The sequence below is a fragment of the Ylistrum balloti genome, unplaced genomic scaffold (assembly GCF_031769215.1).
Source record: "Ylistrum balloti isolate Yb309-2 unplaced genomic scaffold, AGI_CSIRO_Ybal_v1 Utg370126, whole genome shotgun sequence".
NCBI lineage: Eukaryota > Metazoa > Mollusca > Bivalvia > Pectinida > Pectinidae > Ylistrum > Ylistrum balloti.
In genome coordinates, this window is record NW_026782140.1 from 376,465 (window position 1) to 397,009 (window position 20,545).

The 20,545-nt window shown below is 39.0% G+C and overlaps 1 protein-coding gene across 1 annotated transcript; it reads left to right on the forward strand.

The window, feature by feature from the left end:
* The first annotated feature begins 4,511 nt into the window (after positions 1–4,511).
* LOC132550478 (uncharacterized) lies at positions 4,512–13,202 on the forward strand. The gene is made up of 4 exons (XM_060214547.1): positions 4,512–4,544; positions 6,818–6,858; positions 11,649–12,529; positions 13,102–13,202. Exons 1-4 carry the CDS (start codon positions 4,512–4,514, stop codon positions 13,200–13,202), a joined length of 1,056 nt encoding a protein of 351 aa, XP_060070530.1.
* Positions 13,203–20,545: the final 7,343 nt, after the last annotated feature.

A 20,545-nucleotide genomic window follows, 5' to 3' on the forward strand; every position in this document is an offset into this window, starting at 1 on the left:
CTAATTATTTAGGATGGATCCCTTATTGCAATGACATATAAGATCCTCTGTTGAAAGAAGATGTGATTATGCTGTAGAACTAGTATTTCAGCTATATGTGACACTTAAATTGGTTGTCAACATTGATAAGAGAGGTTCCCATTTTGAATGTGATCAAGGTAATATCAGGTGACATCAGGAAATTGATATAGATATTATTAGAATGAGGAATTGAGATCATGCTACATATTAGCATTGTGTCATCTAATGGTCATTTTTTGTATCATGCTAAACAGACATATAGGTTACTTTTCCAGCGGAGGCGACAACATTGATGTTAAAATCTCCAAATTGTTCAATAGAATTACAAGTGCTATCATCACCAAACTTATTTGATAGTTATATAAGAGTATTTTAGTACATGTTATCAATCAATATTTCAACATATACTATTAAATGGATTATTTTTTGTTAAGAGTTCCTTGTAAAATTTCTGTGTTTAGCTTGACACTGAGCTTAATTTCTATTTATGCTATCCAAACATACTTTTCAGATTGTTCCCTTGCAGTTAACGGTTCATTGGCCTATGTTGATTAATTGTTTGGCTTGCAGTTTAGCATTATTTCTCTCAAAGTACTTGAGTTGTCATAACTAGACGTGGAATATGTTTGTACCTATATGTGACTGACATGCATTACAAATTCACCTGATTTACTCTTAACTGGACCATGCTTGAGTTTGCCATCTCTCAAAGTATATACATAATTAAGCTGTCTAAACCGAACCTGGAATATACTAGTATCTATGTATGATCATCAAAAGACATATTTCAGACTCTGAATTTCACCTACTGTGTACTCTTAATTGGACTTTGTTAATTCATTGTGCCATGTTAAAGTTTAGCATTCACTCTACATTTAATTTACCGTACTTTCTCTACATTGTACATGCTTAATTGTTTAGTCATGATGAAATGATAAAACAAGGACAAACAACTATTATCTTTACTTAACTTTCTTGTTCTTTGAAATAGACTTCAAGTCCAGAATGGTAAGAGATTTTGACTGTTTAGATAAAATGTTTTTTTTCTCAGGTGGGCTGATAGAGATATTTAAATGGTATTCCAATAATAGGAGAGAACTGATTTTGACCAAATTTGATACATAGCATTTCAAGGCCAAGATGTCCTTATGACTTTTTCACCACCTGTCCTTCAATCTGCCTGTCTGTATATAAATAAATAAAAATATCAAAAAGGGTTTATAACAGATTTTATAAAACAGTAATGTTGGTCAGAATCAAGCTATAAGTCAATTGACTACATAATCAAGGGTCAAGAGGTCAAGGTTACAGAGATCAAACTTTTGTTTCACTTCATCGGTAGGATATTTTGAAGACGTAGCAAAAAGTCAGGCTCACCACGTCAGTGGTCAAGGTCACAAAATTCAGTATTTTGTTGTGAAATTGTGTTGTTTCTAAGACTGAGGAATCAAAAGAATGTCTTATCACTGAAATTCTAAATGCGATATTGTATTAAACATATCTACCTCTGTCAGTAAAAATATGTTTTTTTGGCTTTACATGTACCATTTTGTTTGATTATTTCTTATGAATTTTTACTCATGGTGACCAGTTGCAATTCTGATTCATCTGTCCTGTGTGTCATGCACTTACTTTTCAGGTAATCTGCTCCAATGTGTCAGGACAACCAATGGCTATAGTATTTCATTAAAACTTGTCCATATGAATGACCTTGACCTACTCTCAAGGTCATAGAGGTCTAACATGTAAAAACCTTCAAACGACTTCTTCTAGATAACCAAAAGGTCCAAGCTATTGATAATTGGGTGAAGGGTTACCAAATTTATTAAGATGATTGACCTTGACCCACCTTCAAGGTTACTGAAAGTGTGAAAAGGCCAATTAACCAAAGACCCCTCATTAATTTGTATCGGTATATGCATTTGAAAGTTATGAGGACTATTATTGTAATATTATGTAAGGTAATTTGCACTTAGACTTATTAATACAACTAATTTTCTCTAAATTTGCCACCTTTTTTATATATATGCACTTAAAACTTGTAGGTACTACCATGAAGAATTTTTTTAATTCAAAGGTCACAGAATCAAACCTGTGTTTGAAGTTTGGATATCTTTGAAAGATACTGAAGTAAAAGAACCAGTTCTTACTGCGGTTCAGCAGAAGAGACAGCCCAAAGAATCAGTAAAGATAAGCAGTTGTGTCTGCAGATCAGGGGAAGAGACGGTCCAAAGAATCTGTGAAGATCAACAGCTGTGACTACAGTTCAGGGGAAGAGGCGGTCCAAAGAATCTGTAAAGATCAACAGCTGTGACTACAGTTCAGGGGAAGAGGCGGTCCAAAGAATCTGTAAAGATCAACAGCTGTGACTACAGTTGAGGGGAAGAGACGGTCCAAAGGATCTGTAAAGATCAACAGCTGTGACTACAGTTCAGGGGAAGAGGCGGTCCAAAGAATCTGTAAAGATCAACAGCTGTGACTACAGTTCAGGGGAAGAGACGGTCCAAAGAATCTGTAAAGATCAACAGCTGTGACTACAGTTCAGGGGAAGAGGCGGTCCAAAGAATCTGTAAAGATCAACAGCTGTGACTACAGTTCAGGGGAAGAGGCGGTCCAAAGAATCTGTAAAGATCAACAGCTGTGACTACAGTTCAGGGGAAGAGGCGGTCCAAAGGATCTGTAAAGATCAACAGCTGTGACTACAGTTCAGGGGAAGAGGCGGTCCAAAGAATCTGTAAAGATCAACAGCTGTGACTACAGTTCAGGGGAAGAGACGGTCCAAAGGATCTGTAAAGATCAACAGCTGTGACTACAGTTCAGGGGAAGAGACGGTCCAAAGAATCTGTAAAGATCAACAGCTGTGACTACAGTTCAGGGGAAGAGACGGTCCAAAGAATCTGTAAAGATCAACAGCTGTGACTACAGTTCAGAGGAAGAGGCGGTCCAAAAGATCTGTAAAGATCAACAGCTGTGACTACAGTTCAGAGGAAGAAATGTTCTGAAGAACCAGTAAAGACTCCAGCCAAGTCTACATCCAACAGGTCATCGCAAAGTGGTGTGACACGTCTAAAGGATCATCCCAAAGTAGTGTGACACGTCTAAAGGATCATCCCAAAGTGGTGGGACACGTCTAAAGGATCATCCCAAAGTGGTGGGACACGTCTAAAGGATCATCATAGAGTGGTGCGACACATCTAAAGGATCATCCTGGAGTGTTGTGACACTTCTAAAGGATCATCCCGAAGTAGTGTGACACGTCTAAAGGATCATCCTGGAGTGTTGTGACACTTCTAAAGGATCATCACGAAGTAGTGTGACACATCTAAAGGATCATCCTAGAGTGTTGTGACACATCTAAAGGATCATCCTGGAGTGTTGTGACACGTCTAAAGGATCATCCTAAAATGATGTTTCTTCAGCAGGTATTACACCGGCATTAAAATAACAACTAGTGTGCAAAATGTATGTGCATGTAAAAGGTATAAAACAAATGCTGAATTGCAATTAACTTAGCAGTATTTATTAAAAAAAATGCTGCTATTCAATGGACTACAAAAGTATGCTTTGCAAGAGAGATCATATCATGCTTGGTTTGTGTGTTTACAATTTAGATTTTCACATATTCAAGATGCTGAATGATCATGCGACTGTGAGGGCCCCTCTTGTTCTGCCCTTTATGGAAGCCCATCAAGCCTCCTTCTATGGACATTACTCCGCCCTGTAACATTATAGGTGATCGCTGAACACGAAAAGACTATTCTACTTATTGTTACGGTAAAAGGAAGATAGTAGTATGGAGTTATATCTCTGGGGACAAACGGTAAACATTTCGTTTGGTCTTCAGTCAAGGGTTAGGGTTACATTCACGATATCGCGATGAAGTTGTATAGAGAAATGTAGCAACATCTTATTTCTTCAACGAAGAACAACTATTTTCATGTTTTGTCTGAATTTCGGAATGTGCAATTTTTCATTTTGATTGTTATGAAAGAATGAGTAATTACAGTGTCGAATTAACGTTAAGTATCTAACGCTATGTATAACTGTGTACTGACATAAAGACAATGGACGATAGTTAATTAAGTAATTATACTGCGGTATTGTTCAGTAATTAATGACAGCCTATGACAGGTGATATAAAGACTTCAGGATTTAACGATATTGTCGATATCGGTAGGGAATCTCGTGTCTCCCACATATCTTATTCAACCTCAATACTGTAATGATAATGAGCTCAAATCGCTCGGATATGGTTTGTGGTCTGTTCCATAGGCTACTCATTTCTTGTTTGATTTGCATATTGATATTCTATATCAGACAATAGTAACCTGTACACGGCGATATTTAAAACTACACTGGGGCCTGTCTGATCAACGTATCTCATCGTTTACACAAACCTTGATATGTAAGAGTTTACACTGTGCTGTTTATTAAGTAAAATGATTTCTAAGTGATCGGATTAAGCAGCGTGATCATTCTGTTACTAAGCCATGGACAACTTCCACTTCAGTATGGCCTACAGTGTGAGTATCTGGATTAATGACAGCTCCTAATGATAAATACAAATCTACTGCATTTTATAACTGGACATTTTAATAAGGAATAGCAAATATATCCGCTTTACACATTAGCTTATGTATTTATGTAAAACAATTGAAATTCTCAATCTTTGTCACTTGAGTTTGTGAGATTTTATATATAAAAATCTGTCGTTCCGGGACATCGCTTCTGATATCTACTTAATTCAGGCAACGTAGAATATTTTGCTATGAATTTATTACCGACTTGCACCTCATAGTAACTTGCATCTTGATTTGATGTCGGTATAAATGATCTCTCCCCAGAAAGTTAAAAAAAAAGGAGAGAAAATAATGCAACATTTCAAGTTAAAGTTGAATACTTATCCAAATTACGATGTGAATTTAATCATTAATGCTATACTAGGTGACCGTACATTGGACTAGACCTGTTTAAGTAGTTGGTGACATTGTTTTAAAAAATCCTTTTTCAATAGATTGTCCCATTACTGTTTCTTGTTAGATGAGAGTCTTCTTATGGTGTCTGAGACCATTTCGTTATAACTCGTGATTACGTCACGATCCACTCATTCGGCTTTTATCATGGTTTTTATCATTTATACAGTATATAACCTTATTTGTTCTACATCTGGAGATCCGCAAATTTTCTTTACGAATCGTGAACTTGGCCTTGTATGCAATCGGCTCCGTCGATTCAATCGAGGAAAATTTGTCACATATTTAAGAAGGTCCTTATGCCTCTTACAAAGTGCAAGACATGATCTTGAACATATTACATATACCGACATATTTACCAAGATACGACCAAGTTTGAATATAAATGCATCTTAGGATGGTACAGTTGAAATGGCGTCCCGAACCTTTAATAGAAAAGCATGACCCATTTCCCTTTGATTCGCTTGCCAAGCTTGTCACAATTTCCCAGTTTCGTATGTCCCTATTTGGGTCAGAGGTTGGTGATAATTTGGGTCAGAGGTTGGTGATAATTTGGGTCAGAGGTTGGGGATAATTTGGGTCAGAGGTTGGTGATAATTTGGGTCAGAGGTTGGGGATAATTTGGGTCAGAGGTTGGGGATAATTTGGGTCAGAGGTTGGGGATATTGATTTATTTGTTCTACAAGGCTTTTAGTTACTTGGTGACAATTCGGAAATAACTGCTAGGTTGAAAGTTATCTGCAATATAGGATAACTACAATTAGTCCGTAGTGCAATGTAACAAATAAGTGATATGTTTGGCGATACGTGGGGACCTTTATTTTCTGTGACGTTTGATTTACAATGTATATGAGTGTATGCCTTTCCACTTTTGATAATTAGGACAGCTATCTGGTATATATAGAATGGATTCAGTAAAATAAACGCTATTATTTGACATTTTTATCGTTCAGTTTGTGTGGTATTGTTCTGATACTGTAAAAAGACCAACGTACGTCCGCCTGTGTATCGAACTATAACACTTGGTGTTAAGTTACACTTCCCGTCTTTGTACTGAGACCCGACCAAGCAGTTCTAACATGTACTACGAAAATTGTACAAGCTTCTATATAGCTTACAGACATTGATGTTATCGTTATATCAGCAGACGTATTCTTTCTTCGCGGTTGGTCTAGGGGTACCTATAATACCTAGATCAATGAACAGGAATAACAAATGTTGGGCATTGGCCGTTTATAATAAATATTTAATCCTACCAGTGACACACACCTGTATGCTAGATTACACTTAGTGTACAAACAGACAGCACTGTCAGTTTGTTATTTTTTCAAAAGACTTATAATGTTTAAAACATGCGTCAGTTTCAGACACCACATATCTGGACATGTTAACATATGCAGTTATCGATGTCACGAATAATTAGAGTTTTGTGTGTTATTTATAACTGAAGCAAACAAAACCGACTACGAGATTTACTGTGTTAATCCTAATGCCAATTAAATGAATTTCTATTGAGAACTACACCGCAGCCAAGATAATCTGTTGGATTTTCGGCTGTGACCTTTACATATATTCTATTTCAATGTGAATGCATTCTACTTGATCCGTGTACCTGTCTTTAGCTGTGCCACAGAGTAGTCTGTATAAAGCACGGGCGTAGTCTGTATACAGCACGGGAGTAGTCTGCTGTTGTCTGTATACAGCACGGAGGTAGTTCCTATACAGCACGGAGGTAGTCCCTATACAGCACGGAGGTAGTTCCTATACAACACGGGATTAGTCTGTATACGTACTATTTATATGTACATATTCATGTTTTGCAGTTTATCGGTCAGTCCCGACGGGAGGGGAGTGCAGCCAGTATGTAAGTATATATAAAACGTCACAGAACCGCCTTGTCATTATTTTTCCTGTGTTTCATGTGACATCTTAAGAGGCACGTGTAGAAGTATTATCACTGTTAAAGAACAAAACTATGGTGAATCGTTACAATGAAATACTACACAGTTCTCGTATTCTAGTTGTTTGTGGGGAAATCCTCACATGGGCTTGTTTCAATAAAATACAACACAGTTCTCCTGTTACTCTAATTGTTTGTGGGGAAATCCCCACATGGGCTTGTTTCAATTAAATATTACACAGTTCTTCTGAAACTAGTTGTTTGTGGCTAATCCTCACATGGGCTTGTTTCAATAAAACACTACTCAGTTCTCGTATTCTAGTTTTTGTGGGACATCCTGACTTCGAAACTTTGAATACAGACAAGTTAATTATAATATGTAGGTACATGTGTTTTAATCCCTGAGCTTTTCTTTGGTATGATATTAACGATATTATTACACGGTAATCAACTGTATGTAGATAATGTTAATACTAGTATTTGCAGGCACGGGCATCTTTATATCAAGTCTAGTAAAAACAATACAGATTTAACGCAAGTTTAACTAATTGTTACTCTCTAGGTTTAATGAATGTTGAATTGTTTTATGTCAGTAGAGAGAGGGCGTTTCTTAAGTTGTAATAACTTTTGTCTGATCTCCTTGTTATTTACACAATAAAACAGGTTTAAACTATAACCGTCACATACGATCGACGCACGTTTGCCATCATACTTCCTAAAAGTGTTAGATTTTTATACACATACTCGTAAATTTATGTCCATGATAACAAAAAATTACATATTATGTCATTTTTACCCTTTTTTCTTCCTATATTGTTTTTTTCTTGAGAATGCTCTAATGTTACACGAGGCAGTTACTACTGTCACTATATTTGGGATGTAAGTATAGACAAGGCACATGTCCAAGTCTGGCCATGGAATTGCCAGGATTACAGTAATCTACCTACACATACAGTAATTCCGCATCAGTTAGCACGACTTATGGACGAGGTCTGCCAACCAATATCCCTACATGACACCAAGAATACCATTGGCATTAAAGGAAATAAGTTCAATTCCTTCGATGAAAGCGACGCGTGAATAACTACTATCAAAGTCGTGAATAATTACCATCAATATCACCATCAATATCGGGAATAACTACCATCAATATCGGGAATAATCCCCATCAATATCGGGAATAATTACCATCAATATCGGGAATAATTCCCATCAATATCGGGAATAATCCCCATCAATATCGGGAATAACTACCATCAATATCGGGAATAATTACCATCAATATCGGGAATAATCCCCATCAATATCGGGAATAACTACCATCAATATCGGAAATAATCACCATCAATATCGGGAATAATCACCATCAATATCGTGAATAACTACCATCAATATCGGGAATAATCCCCATCAATATCGGGAATAATCCCCATCAATATCGGGAATAATCCCCATCAATATCGGGAATAATCCCCATCAATATCGGGAATAATCACCATCAATATCGTGATAAAACTACCATCAATATCGGGAATAATTACCATCAATATCGTGAATAATCCCCATCAATATCGGGAATAATCCCCATCAATATCGGGAATAACTACTATCAATATCGGGAATAATTACCATCAATATCGGGAATAACTACCATCAATATCGGGAATAATCCCCATCAATATCGGGAATAATTACCATCAATATCGGGAATAACTACTATCAATATCGGGAATAATCCCCATCAATATCGGGAATAATTACCATCAATATCGGGAATAATCCCCATCAATATCGGGAATAATCACCATCAATATCGTGAATAATTACCATCAATATCGGGAATAATCACCATCAATATCGGGAATAATTACCATCAATATCGTGAATAATTACCATCAATATCGGGAATAACTACTATCAATATCGGGAATAATTACCATCAATATCGTGAATAACTACCATCAATATCGGGAATAATCACCATCAATATCGGGAATAATTACCATCAATATCGGGAATAACTACTATCAATATCGGGAATAACTACCATCAATATCGGGAATAACTACCATCAATATCGGGAATAATCACCATCAATATCGTGAATAACTACCATCAATATCGGGAATAACTACCATCAATATCGGGAATAATCACCATCAATATCGGGAATAACTACCATCAATATCGGGAATAATCACCATCAATATCGTGAATAACATCCACTTATATCGTGAATAACTACTATCAATATCGGGAATAATCACCATCAATATCGTGAATAATCACCATCAATATCGGGAATAACTACCATCAATATCGGGAATAATTACCATCAATATCGGGAATAATTACCATCAATATCGGGAATAACTACCATCAATATCGGGAATAATTACCATCAATATCGGGAATAACTACCATCAATATCGGGAATAATCACCATCAATATCGGGAATAACTACCATCAATATCGGGAATAATCACCATCAATATCGGGAATAACTACCATCAATATCGGGAATAATCACCATCAATATCGGGAATAACTACCATCAATATCGGGAATAATCACCATCAATATCGGGAATAACTACCATCAATATCGTGAATAACTACCATCAATATCGTGAATAACTACCATCAATATCGGGAATAATCACCATCAATATCGGGAATAACTACCATCAATATCAGGAATAATCACCATCAATATCGTGAATAATCCCCATCAATATCGGGAATAACTACCATCAATATCGGGAATAACTACCATCAATATCGTGAATAACTACCATCAATATCGTGAATAACTACCATCAATATCGGGAATAACTACCATCAATATCGGGAATAATCACCATCAATATCGGGAATAACTACCATCAATATCGGGAATAATCACCATCAATATCGTGAATAATCCCCATCAATATCGTGAATAACTACCATCAATATCGTGAATAACTACCATCAATATCGGGAATAACTACCATCAATATCGGGAATAATCACCATCAATATCGGGAATAATCACCATCAATATCGGGAATAATCACCATCAATATCGTGAATAATCCCCATCAATATCGTGAATAACTACCATCAATATCGGGAATACTCACCATCAATATCGAGAATAACTACCATCAATATCGGGAATAATCACCATCAATATCGGGAATAACTACCATCAATATCGGGAATAATCACCATCAATATCGGGAATAACTACCATCAATATCGGGAATAATCCCCATCAATATCGTGAATAATCCCCATCAATATCGTGAATAACTACCATCAATATCGTGAATAACTACCATCAATATCGTGAATAATCACCGTCAATATCGTGAATAACTACCATCAATATCGTGAATAACTACCATCAATATCGTGAATAACTACCATCAATATCGGGAATAATCACCATCAATATCGGGAATAACTACCATCAATATCGGGAATAACTACCATCAATATCGTGAATAATCACCGTCAATATCGTGAATAACTACCATCAATATCGGGAATAATTACCATCAATATCGTGAATAACTACCATCAATATCGGGAATAACTACCATCAATATCGGGAATAATTACCATCAGTATCGTGAATAACTACCATCAATATCGTGAATAACTACCATCAATATCGGGAATAACTACCATCAATATCGGGAATAATCCCCATCAATATCGTGAATAATCACCATCAATATCGGGAATAATTACCATCAATATCGTGAATAATCCCCATCAATATCGGGAATAACTACCATCAATATCGTGAATAATCCCCATCAATATCGGGAATAATCCCCATCAATATCGGGAATAATCACCATCAATATCGTGAATAACTACCATCAATATCGTGAATAACTACCATCAATATCGGGAATAATTACCATCAATATCGGGAATAATCACCATCAATATCGTGAATAACTACCATCAATATCGTGAATAATCACCATCAATATCGGGAATAATTACCATCAATATCGGGAATAACTACCATCAATATCGGGAATAATTACCATCAATATCGGGAATAATCCCCATCAATATCGGGAATAATCCCCATCAATATCGTGAATAACTACCATCAATATCGGGAATAACTACCATCAATATCGGGAATAATTACCATCAATATCGGGAATAATCCCCATCAATATCGTGAATAATCACCATCAATATCGGGAATAATTACCATCAATATCGGGAATAATCCCCATCAATATCGTGAATAATCACCATCAATATCGGGAATAATTACCATCAATATCGGGAATAATTACCATCAATATCGGGAATAATCCCCATCAATATCGTGAATAATCACCATCAATATCGGGAATAATTACCATCAATATCGGGAATAATCACCATCAATATCGGGAATAATCACCATCAATATCGTGAATAACTACCATCAATATCGGGAATAATTACCATCAATATCGGGAATAACTACTATCAATATCGGGAATAACTACTATCAATATCGGGAATAATTACCATCAATATCGGGAATAACTACCATCAATATCGTGAATAACATCCACTTATATCGCGAACAACTACCTCTAGTTACTACTAGCTACTACTGGTAGAATATCGCCTGGAATTCCCGAAAATGAATCTCGGTAGTGACAGTGTTTAACAGTAAGTAAGAAATGTTTTATCTGGTATAATTGTTTATCTTGTTTTTTTTTTCTTCTTAATATTTTAACCCACAGAAACACTAGGGCCAGTCTTGAGCGTGCGCATACGATGAGTGTGGTGCGTGAACTGAAGCGGTCGTCTAAAGCACCACCATTACCGCGCGGAAAGGACTACCATGTGTTCTTCTGTTTTCATCTTGGACTTCCGGACAAAGACTGGGTCAAAGTTGTGTCAAGAGAACTGGAATATCTTGGCTATAAGTGCTGTGTTTTCGAAAGAGATTTTGAACCGGGGATTTCAATATCTGCCAACGTAAAGAATGCGCTGGAAAGGTCTATCAGGACAATTGTCGTATTGTCGTCATCTTACATTGATAATGAATGGCGTCAGATGGAACTCGAATCAATGGCACACGGAGCGGAAAAAATCAGTTTTGTCCCCATTCTGATAGAACCATGTGGTATTCCGCCATTTTTGAAATACTTTCAGTACATTAATGCGACAGGCGCCAAGGAGACATGGTGGTGCCACCTAGTAGATACTCTCAGAGGCTCGGCGCCAACACTACCACCACGAAAAAGATACCATGTCCTGTTTGCACATAATATGGCTGACACAGCATGGGTGTCAAAGATTGTAAAGACTTTGGAATCTCCAAGCGTGGGATTGATCTGTTGTTATCCAGGCAGAGACTTCAAACCGGGTTCACCGATCATTGAAAATGTTGATCATGCTATCAAACGATCCGTAAAAATCGTTTTGGTTTTGTCACAAAATTTTCTAGGCTTAGAATGGAAAAAGTATTACGATGGACGGATGAGAGGTAAACGCCCGATTCCAATTCTGTTAAACGATTGTGAACTCCCGCCATCTCTCGAAGATATCGTCTGTATTGACACCCAGTCTGATAAGGACCTCTGGTGGCCAGTCTTCCTCGGTGCTCTCAAGGAAGAAGGTATCTCTAAAGAGTGAATTCCCAATCAAGTTTGAAATTCTTTTTAAAAAGGCTAAGTAAATATTGTAAGTCTCTGCTCTCACGTTACTTACTTAGAGATATACTGTTATATACATTTACTCATAGCTAAGGTAATGCAAGGAGATCCATTAAGTTCACTCCAGTGAACAAATCAATCAGCATCAGTGAGGTCTCGTGTTTTCTCTTCCTTCAAGAGCGAAACAAACCAAGGGAGATACCTAACTCGATATCAGTGAGGTCTTGGTTGGCTCTTCCGTCAAGGATGAAACCAACTCTGGGAATCCCTATGGTCCTCTTGGTGACGATATTGTCATGTTTACGAGATTGAATATATATCTCCATGGTAACGGTATAACTGTGTACGGTGTTGATGGTAAATCCACATGGAAATGATAACTTGATCAAGGGATTACACTCAGACTACAAATGCAACTGTTTTACACGTTAAGTTTGTAGATCACCACAGTAACTAGCACAGTGTCACGACTAAGTAGGTCTCCGTTGTGACTTTGTGAACGTAATGTTAACTGATATATCGGATTTTTTTTCAGATCCTGTTAATGATGACGCTGTGTCCAGTAGCAGCAAGTCCGTTGTATCTAGACAAACAGGTAACGTGAGGGGGTTAGGGCATGTCGGGTCGTTAAAATAAACCATTACCACCACACAACGCAATGTTGAAACAAGTTTAAGCTAAATGAGAGCGTACTTGGCAGCGACTGAAGTGAATGACCTCCCTTTCCATAAACAGATACAGATACGTCTAAAAGATCTGGAAATTGGTATTTCATTAGTAGTTTTTAATCACAGTTTGTACTAAGAAAAAAAAATAATAAGAACGTTAGTTTTGAAAAAAAAACTACGCGTTTTGTGCCTAATGGCATGTGACAGGCCTCCCGTGTGTTATTCAGTGAGTCACCACGTAGAAGGAGAACCTTCCTAAAAATGACAATGGAAGTTAGCTGAAATGGAATGATACATAAATCTATAAATAGAACAGAATCTCTTCATTGTAATAGTTTTGTTAGAGTTATTTCCCTTAAAGTAAATCTTCAATGAACGCCGACCTGTCGTCCAACTATCTTAGATCGAATTTCTGTTTGATAGTATATTGAAAACAATGTGATGAGTATATGTTGTATACTTTGGCTTTGTAGATACCAGAGGATTAAGTACGTTGGTACAGAGTGTATACAGGCAATTAGTTGCAATAGCTCAGTAGGTTAGCAGGTGGGCAGTTTAACGCTCCGAACTCGTGGCGGTTGTCGTCTGACAGGAAGCTTAGGAACGAAACGATCTGTACTGCTCTGTCCTTGAAAAGACACTGTAACCTTTTTGCTCTAGACGCCATGCGACGGATCTCCCGTATGTTATTCAGCTACAAGGAGAACCGTCCTCAAAATGACTGTGGATGTCCACGAGTCGATAAACAAAAGCAAAGGCTACGTTAGGTTTTCCCTGATCCATATTAATTCTTACATACACGTATTCTCACGCTCATACAACTGTTCCATTTTGTTTTTTCGATTGGGCAATGAAATGCATTTACACTATTTCTCGTGACTCTTTATAAACAATCAAAATCTTTGTCATTGATTGCTGTTTCGTTGTTGGTATCCTTTTGTTTAAGTAATCCTAGTGTAATTGTTCTACCCCCAATCTCAGCTAAGCATCTATACCCTAGTTTCTCTGTCCTATCCTCAAATCCAAGCTACTCATCCACACTCCTTTCTGTGTCCTACTATCCCCCCACCCCCACCCCCCATTCCCTGACCCCTCCCCAATATTGAGATTGAGAAATATCCTATTTACCATCGCTTTGTATATTGCAGATATCAGATGAGGAAGACACGTCCCTTTCAGTTAGAGACCAAGAAGAATGCGGTCAAGGACGTGTTGTCACTGAACAAAAGTTACCCTATATATTACTATCTATCCGGTTTTATGTATCTGTTCGTGCAGTTTTCTAAATTTGTACATTTGTATATATACAAAGACTGATCAAATAAATGAGTATTCGATATGACATAATGTGAGAGACCATATTATCTGAACGGCCATGTTTTTAGCACTGAAATAAATACTCAGATAAAGAAGTTATGGTAATGTCGTTTATATTGGAGACTACACATAGTAATGAGCGGTTATGACCTGTGTTAAAAACAAAACAAAAAAACAAACAAATTAAAAAAACGTTTCCTGCGTTGCGCTTATGGTTATGTAAAAGAACTTCAAACAATCGCGAAAAACGATTTTTTTTAACGAGATCTACAAAGAAAAGAAATTCATTCACTCAAACCATCTTCGAAGTGTTATAATTAACTCCTTAGTAACGTACACTGTACCGTATAATCAATACTCATTGGATGTAATCACGTATGCCAGGTCAGAAACTGAACGTCCAGCTTCCATTTCTGCTGCTACACAGTTTCTAATGTTTAGCAAAGTGTGTGTTTCAAGAATTTTAATACGTGAGACATCTAAAGAATCTAAGGGCGTATCAAGACCACAATGCATTTCCCGCGTGATACCATTGCAAGTGTATAAGGATATAACGTTGTATGTCTGTTAACGATTTACATATACAATATAACTTTTAAGTACGTTGCTATGACTTCAGGCGGTGTCGACAGAAATAGATTGTTGGCTAGATAAGGAGACAATCATAAAGAAGCCATTTCTCTGAGTAGTATTTTTTATTGTACAATATTGATGCCAATCCATTAAGAATATCTGTTCGTTTTACATAAACAATATATAGGTATAACATGATAAACAATTGACAATAAACAATACGTTTTAGGACGAAGTGTAGTGTTTTTTCCTCAGTTTAGTGAGTGAGATATCAAACGATTTCTTAGGTCGCTTTCACGTAGGCGATTGAAACGGATGGGCCGGCTTAAAACAGGCACCGATTGGTTTGAGGGGGCCTTTCCTAGCTGAATATCATTAGTTTTCGTGATAAAACAATGTTGGCGAACGCACACGTATCATGAAATGTTCTAATAAGTACGGGCTCACGTGGAATACATTTTATCAGTGGTACGTTCATTTAAGTTTGACAGAAATTCCAAAACTATTCATTTCGAGCTTTATGTTGCGTGTGCGATCGTGGAATAATTCCTTGCCGTCTGAACCGTTTAACCGGGTTACGCGAAAGCAGCCGATGTTATATATTTTAAATTCTACAATCATGCATGTTGTAGTTTCACCTATGAAAAACTTTTCAAAATGTTAACATTAATTTATTTTGTCTAATATCATAGTCCTAACTATGTCTGGTATTAAAGACGATCGTCGACCACAGACCAATAAGGGATAGAACATCACAATAATTCGGACTTCTTAGATCATTGATGAAACGTCTAATTATATAGACAATGAATTAAAACTTTCATCGGCTAGATTACCTCCCCTGCCTGTTACCGACTGGCGAGAACAAGTTTTATCGATGTAGGCTATTCCGCGGAGATCGCATGTCAATCTCCTCTCCTTCGACCGAAACCCGCAGGATTGTTCTCTCGTTTCTTCAGCCTAAATATGGAGGAGAGAGCGTTTTTACAATACGAGAGCAAGGAAGCCGAAGCAGTGTAGTATTCTCGCCTCATTGACCTTAACACGAAGGAGGGGGTATACTACAGTGGAGGGGCGAAATCCTCGCCGTCGTGTTTAGGTCGAGGAAGAAATGGAGCGAAAACTGCAATTTGGTCTTATAGAGGGAACAGCGTAGTGATGGCATAGGATAATACTGTACTATTATACCCTTCACATATTGCTAATGATAGTAATTTAGAGGAAATTGTGAAAACTGGTAGCGTTACCAATGTCGTTACACGATACTAACACAACACACCATACAATACCATACATCCGTCACCTGTGTATAACGATCGCAGGTATAACTGAAGAGCCCCGGATCTCAATACATATTGACGTTAACACCAGCTAATAAAACAAACAAGCACAGAGTCGTTAAGTTGTATGACGATATTTTCATATTCACGCAAGCAAATGGCGTGTTTTCTACCCGATCGGACAGAAATGTCTACAATTCCGGTGAGGGTATGATAAACCGGAAGTTGTTAATTTGAGACGTGAGAGAAGTGACTGGTTGATATTGACAGTTTAAGATAAATTTGACATGATTGTAAGATAGTCTCTCATCATTTTTGTTTATACAAACAAATTTTAGATGCGTTGTGTTGGTACAGCGTAGATTGCCTGATTTTGTTTCCATAGTTGTCAGCATATAGATATATGCTTTGTTATTGTATTTTTAGTATGTTGGAGATACGGGATAGAAAAAAGTCTTTCGCCTAGTTTGAGGGTAGGACAGAGAAATATCTGCCCACACAGGAGATTCCCGATAGTCTTAACAGTCTATGTATTCTACTCAGTCCGTAGCGATTTTTCTGTCCTACCCTCAAACTAAGGGAAAGATCCTGTTATTCTACCAGCATTCTGTAGTTCTCCTACTACTAATGTGTATGATGTATCACATGTCGGATTAACAACACCCTCGCTTATACCTCACACGATGTAAGCTTGTCGGATTAACAACATCCTCGCCTATATCTCACAAGATGTACACTTGTCGGATTAACAACACCCTCGCCTATATCTCACAAGACGTACACTTGTCGGATTAACAACACCCTCGTCTATACCCCACAAGACGTACACTTGTCGGATTAACAACACTCTCTCCTTTACCTCACACGATGTACACTTGTCGGATTAACAACACTCTCTCCTATACCTGACAAGATGTACACTTGTCGGATTAACAACACCCTCGCCTATATATCACACGATGTACACTTGTCGGATTAACAACACTCTCGCCTTAACCTCACAAGATGTACACTTGTCGGATTAACAACACTCTCTCCTATACCTCACACGATGTACACTTGTCGGATTAACAACACCCTCGCCTATATCTCACACGATGTACACTTGTCGGATTAACAACACTCTCGCCTTAACCTCACAAGATGTACACTTGTCGGATTAACAACACCCTCGCCTATATCTCACAAGATGTACACTTGTCGGATTAACAACACCCTCCCCTATATCTCACAAGATGTACACTTGTCGGATTAACAATACCCTCGCCTTTACCATACAAGATGTACACTTGTCGGATTAACAACACCCTCGCCTATATCTCACAAGATGTACACTTGTCGGATTAATAACACCCTCGCCTTTACCTCACACGATGTACACTTGTCGGATTAACAACACCCTCGCCTATATCTCACAAGATGTACACATGTCGGATTAACAACACCCTCGCCTATATCTCACACGATGTACACTTGTCGGATTAATAACACCCTCGCCTTTACCTCTCACGATGTACACTTGTCGGATTAACAGCACTCTCTCCTATATCTCACAAGATGTACACTTGTCGGATTAACAAAACACTCGCCTATATCTCACACGATGTACACTTGTCGGATTAACAACACCCTCGCCTTTACCTCACACGATGTACACTTGTCGGATTAACAACACCCTCGCCTATATCTCACACGATGTACACTTGTCGGATTAACAACACCCTCGCCTATATCTCACACGATGTACACATGTCGGATTAACAACACCCTCGCCTATATCTCACACGATGTACACTTGTCGGATTAACAACACCCTCGCCTATATCTCACAAGATGTACACTTGTCGGATTAATAACACCCTCGCCTATATCTCACACGATGTACACTTGTCGGATTAACAACACCCTCGCCTATATCTCACAAGATGTACACATGTCGGATTAACAACACCCTCGCCTATATCTCACACGATGTACACTTGTCGGATTAACAACACCCTCGCCTATATCTCACAAGATGTACACTTGTCGGATTAATAACACCCTCGCCTATATCTCACACGATGTACACTTGTCGGATTAACAACACCCTCGCCTATATCTCACAAGATGTACACTTGTCGGATTAACAAAACACTCGCCTATATCTCACAAGATGTACACTTGTCGGATTAACAACACCCTCGCCTATATCTCACAAGATGTACACTTGTCGGATTAACAAAACACTCGCCTATATCTCACAAGATGTACACTTGTCGGATTAACAACACCCTCGCCTATATCTCACAAGATGTACACTTGTCGGATTAACAAAACACTCGCCTATATCTCACAAGATGTACACTTGTCGGATTAACAAAACACTCGCCTATATCTCACAAGATGTACACTTGTCGGATTAACAACACCCTCGCCTATATCTCACACGATGTACACTTGTCGGATTAATAACACACTCGCCTATATCTTATACGATAACAAATCTATCTGATTAACCACACTCTCGCCCTCTCGTAACAGCCACTTGTCGAAATACGATGTTCCTAACTATAGTTAACGATGTTACTGGCTAAAGCCAACCCAACAATCCCTTGTCGGATAAAAGAAGCTCATGGCAATTCGGTCATATTCAGGTGTACCGTCGACCGTGACAACGTAACAGTGACGGTCGTGTTCGGGTACACTATCGACCGTGACAACGTTACAATGACTGTCGTGTTCGGGTGCACTGTCGACCGGGACAACGTTACAGTGACGGTCGTGTTCGGGTGCACTGTCGACCGTGACAACATTACAGTGACGGTCGTGTTCGGGTACACTGTCGACCGGAACAACGTTTCAGTGTCGGTCGTGTTCGGGTGCACTGTCGACCGGGACAACGTTACAGTGACGGTCGTGTTCGGGTGCACTGTCGACAGTGAAAACGTTACAGTGACGGTCGTGTTCGGGTACACTGTCGACCGTGACAACGTTACAGTGACGGTCGTGTTTGGGTACACTGTCGACCGGGACTACGTTACAGTGACGGTCATATTCAGGTGTACCGTCGACCGTGACAACATTACAGTGATGGTCGTGTTCGGGTACACTGTCGACCGGGACAACGTTACAATGACGGTCGTGTTCGGGTACACTGTCGACCGGGACAACGTTACAGTGACTGTCGTGTTCGGGTACACTCTCGACCGGAATAACGTTTCAGTGACTGTCGTGTTCGGGTGCACTGTCGACCGGGACAACGTTACAGTGACTGTCGTGTTCGGGTACACTGTCGATCGGGACAACGTTACAGTGACTGTCGTGTTCGGATGCACTGTCAACCGAGAGAACCTCACAGTGACGGTCGTGTTCGGGTACACTGTCGACCGTGACAACGTTACAGTGACTGTCGTGTTCGGGTACACTGTCGACCGTGACAACGTTACAGTGACTGTCGTGTTCGGGTACACTGTCGACCGTGACAACGTTACAGTGACGGTCGTGTTCGGGTACACTGTCGACCGTGACAACGTTACAGTGACTGTCGTGTTCGGATGCACTGTCAACCGAGAGAACCTCACAGTGACGGTCGTGTTCGGGTACACTGTCGACCGTGACAACGTTACAGTGACTGTCGTGTTCGGGTACACTGTCGACCGTGACAACGTTTCAGTGACGGTCGTGTTCGGGTACACTGTCGACCGGGACAACGTTACAGTGACGGTCGTGTTCAGGTGTACCGTCGACCGGGACAACGTTACAGTGACTGTCGTGTTCGGGTACACTGTCGACCGTGACAACGTTACAGTGACTGTCGTGTTCGGGTACACTGTCGACCGGGACAACGTTACAGTGATTGTCGTGTTCGTGTACACAGTCGACCGGGACAACGTTTCAGTGACGGTCGTGTTCGGGTACACTGTCGACCGGGACAACGTTACAGTGACGGTCGTGTTCGGGTACACAGTCGACCGGGACAACGTTACAGTGACTGTCGTGTTCGGGTACACTGTCGACCGTGACAACGTTACAGTGACGGTCGTGTTCGGGTGCACTGTCGACCGTGACAACGTTACAGTGACGGTCGTGTTCGGGTACACTGTTGACCGTGACAACATTACAGTGACGGTCATATTCAGGTGTACCGTCGACCGAGAGA

What these genes read in the sequence shown, in the direction of transcription:
- LOC132550478 (XM_060214547.1), top strand. Translation starts at nt 4,512, where the DNA reads ATGGACAACTTCCACTTCAGTATGGCCTACAGT. An exon ending in GAGGGGAGTGCAGCCAGTAT is followed by an intron (nt 6,859 to 11,648) that starts GTAAGTATATAT and finishes TTTAACCCACAG; the next exon opens with AAACACTAGGGCCAGTCTTG. An exon ending in CGGTGCTCTCAAGGAAGAAG is followed by an intron (nt 12,530 to 13,101) that starts GTATCTCTAAAG and finishes ATTTTTTTTCAG; the next exon opens with ATCCTGTTAATGATGACGCT.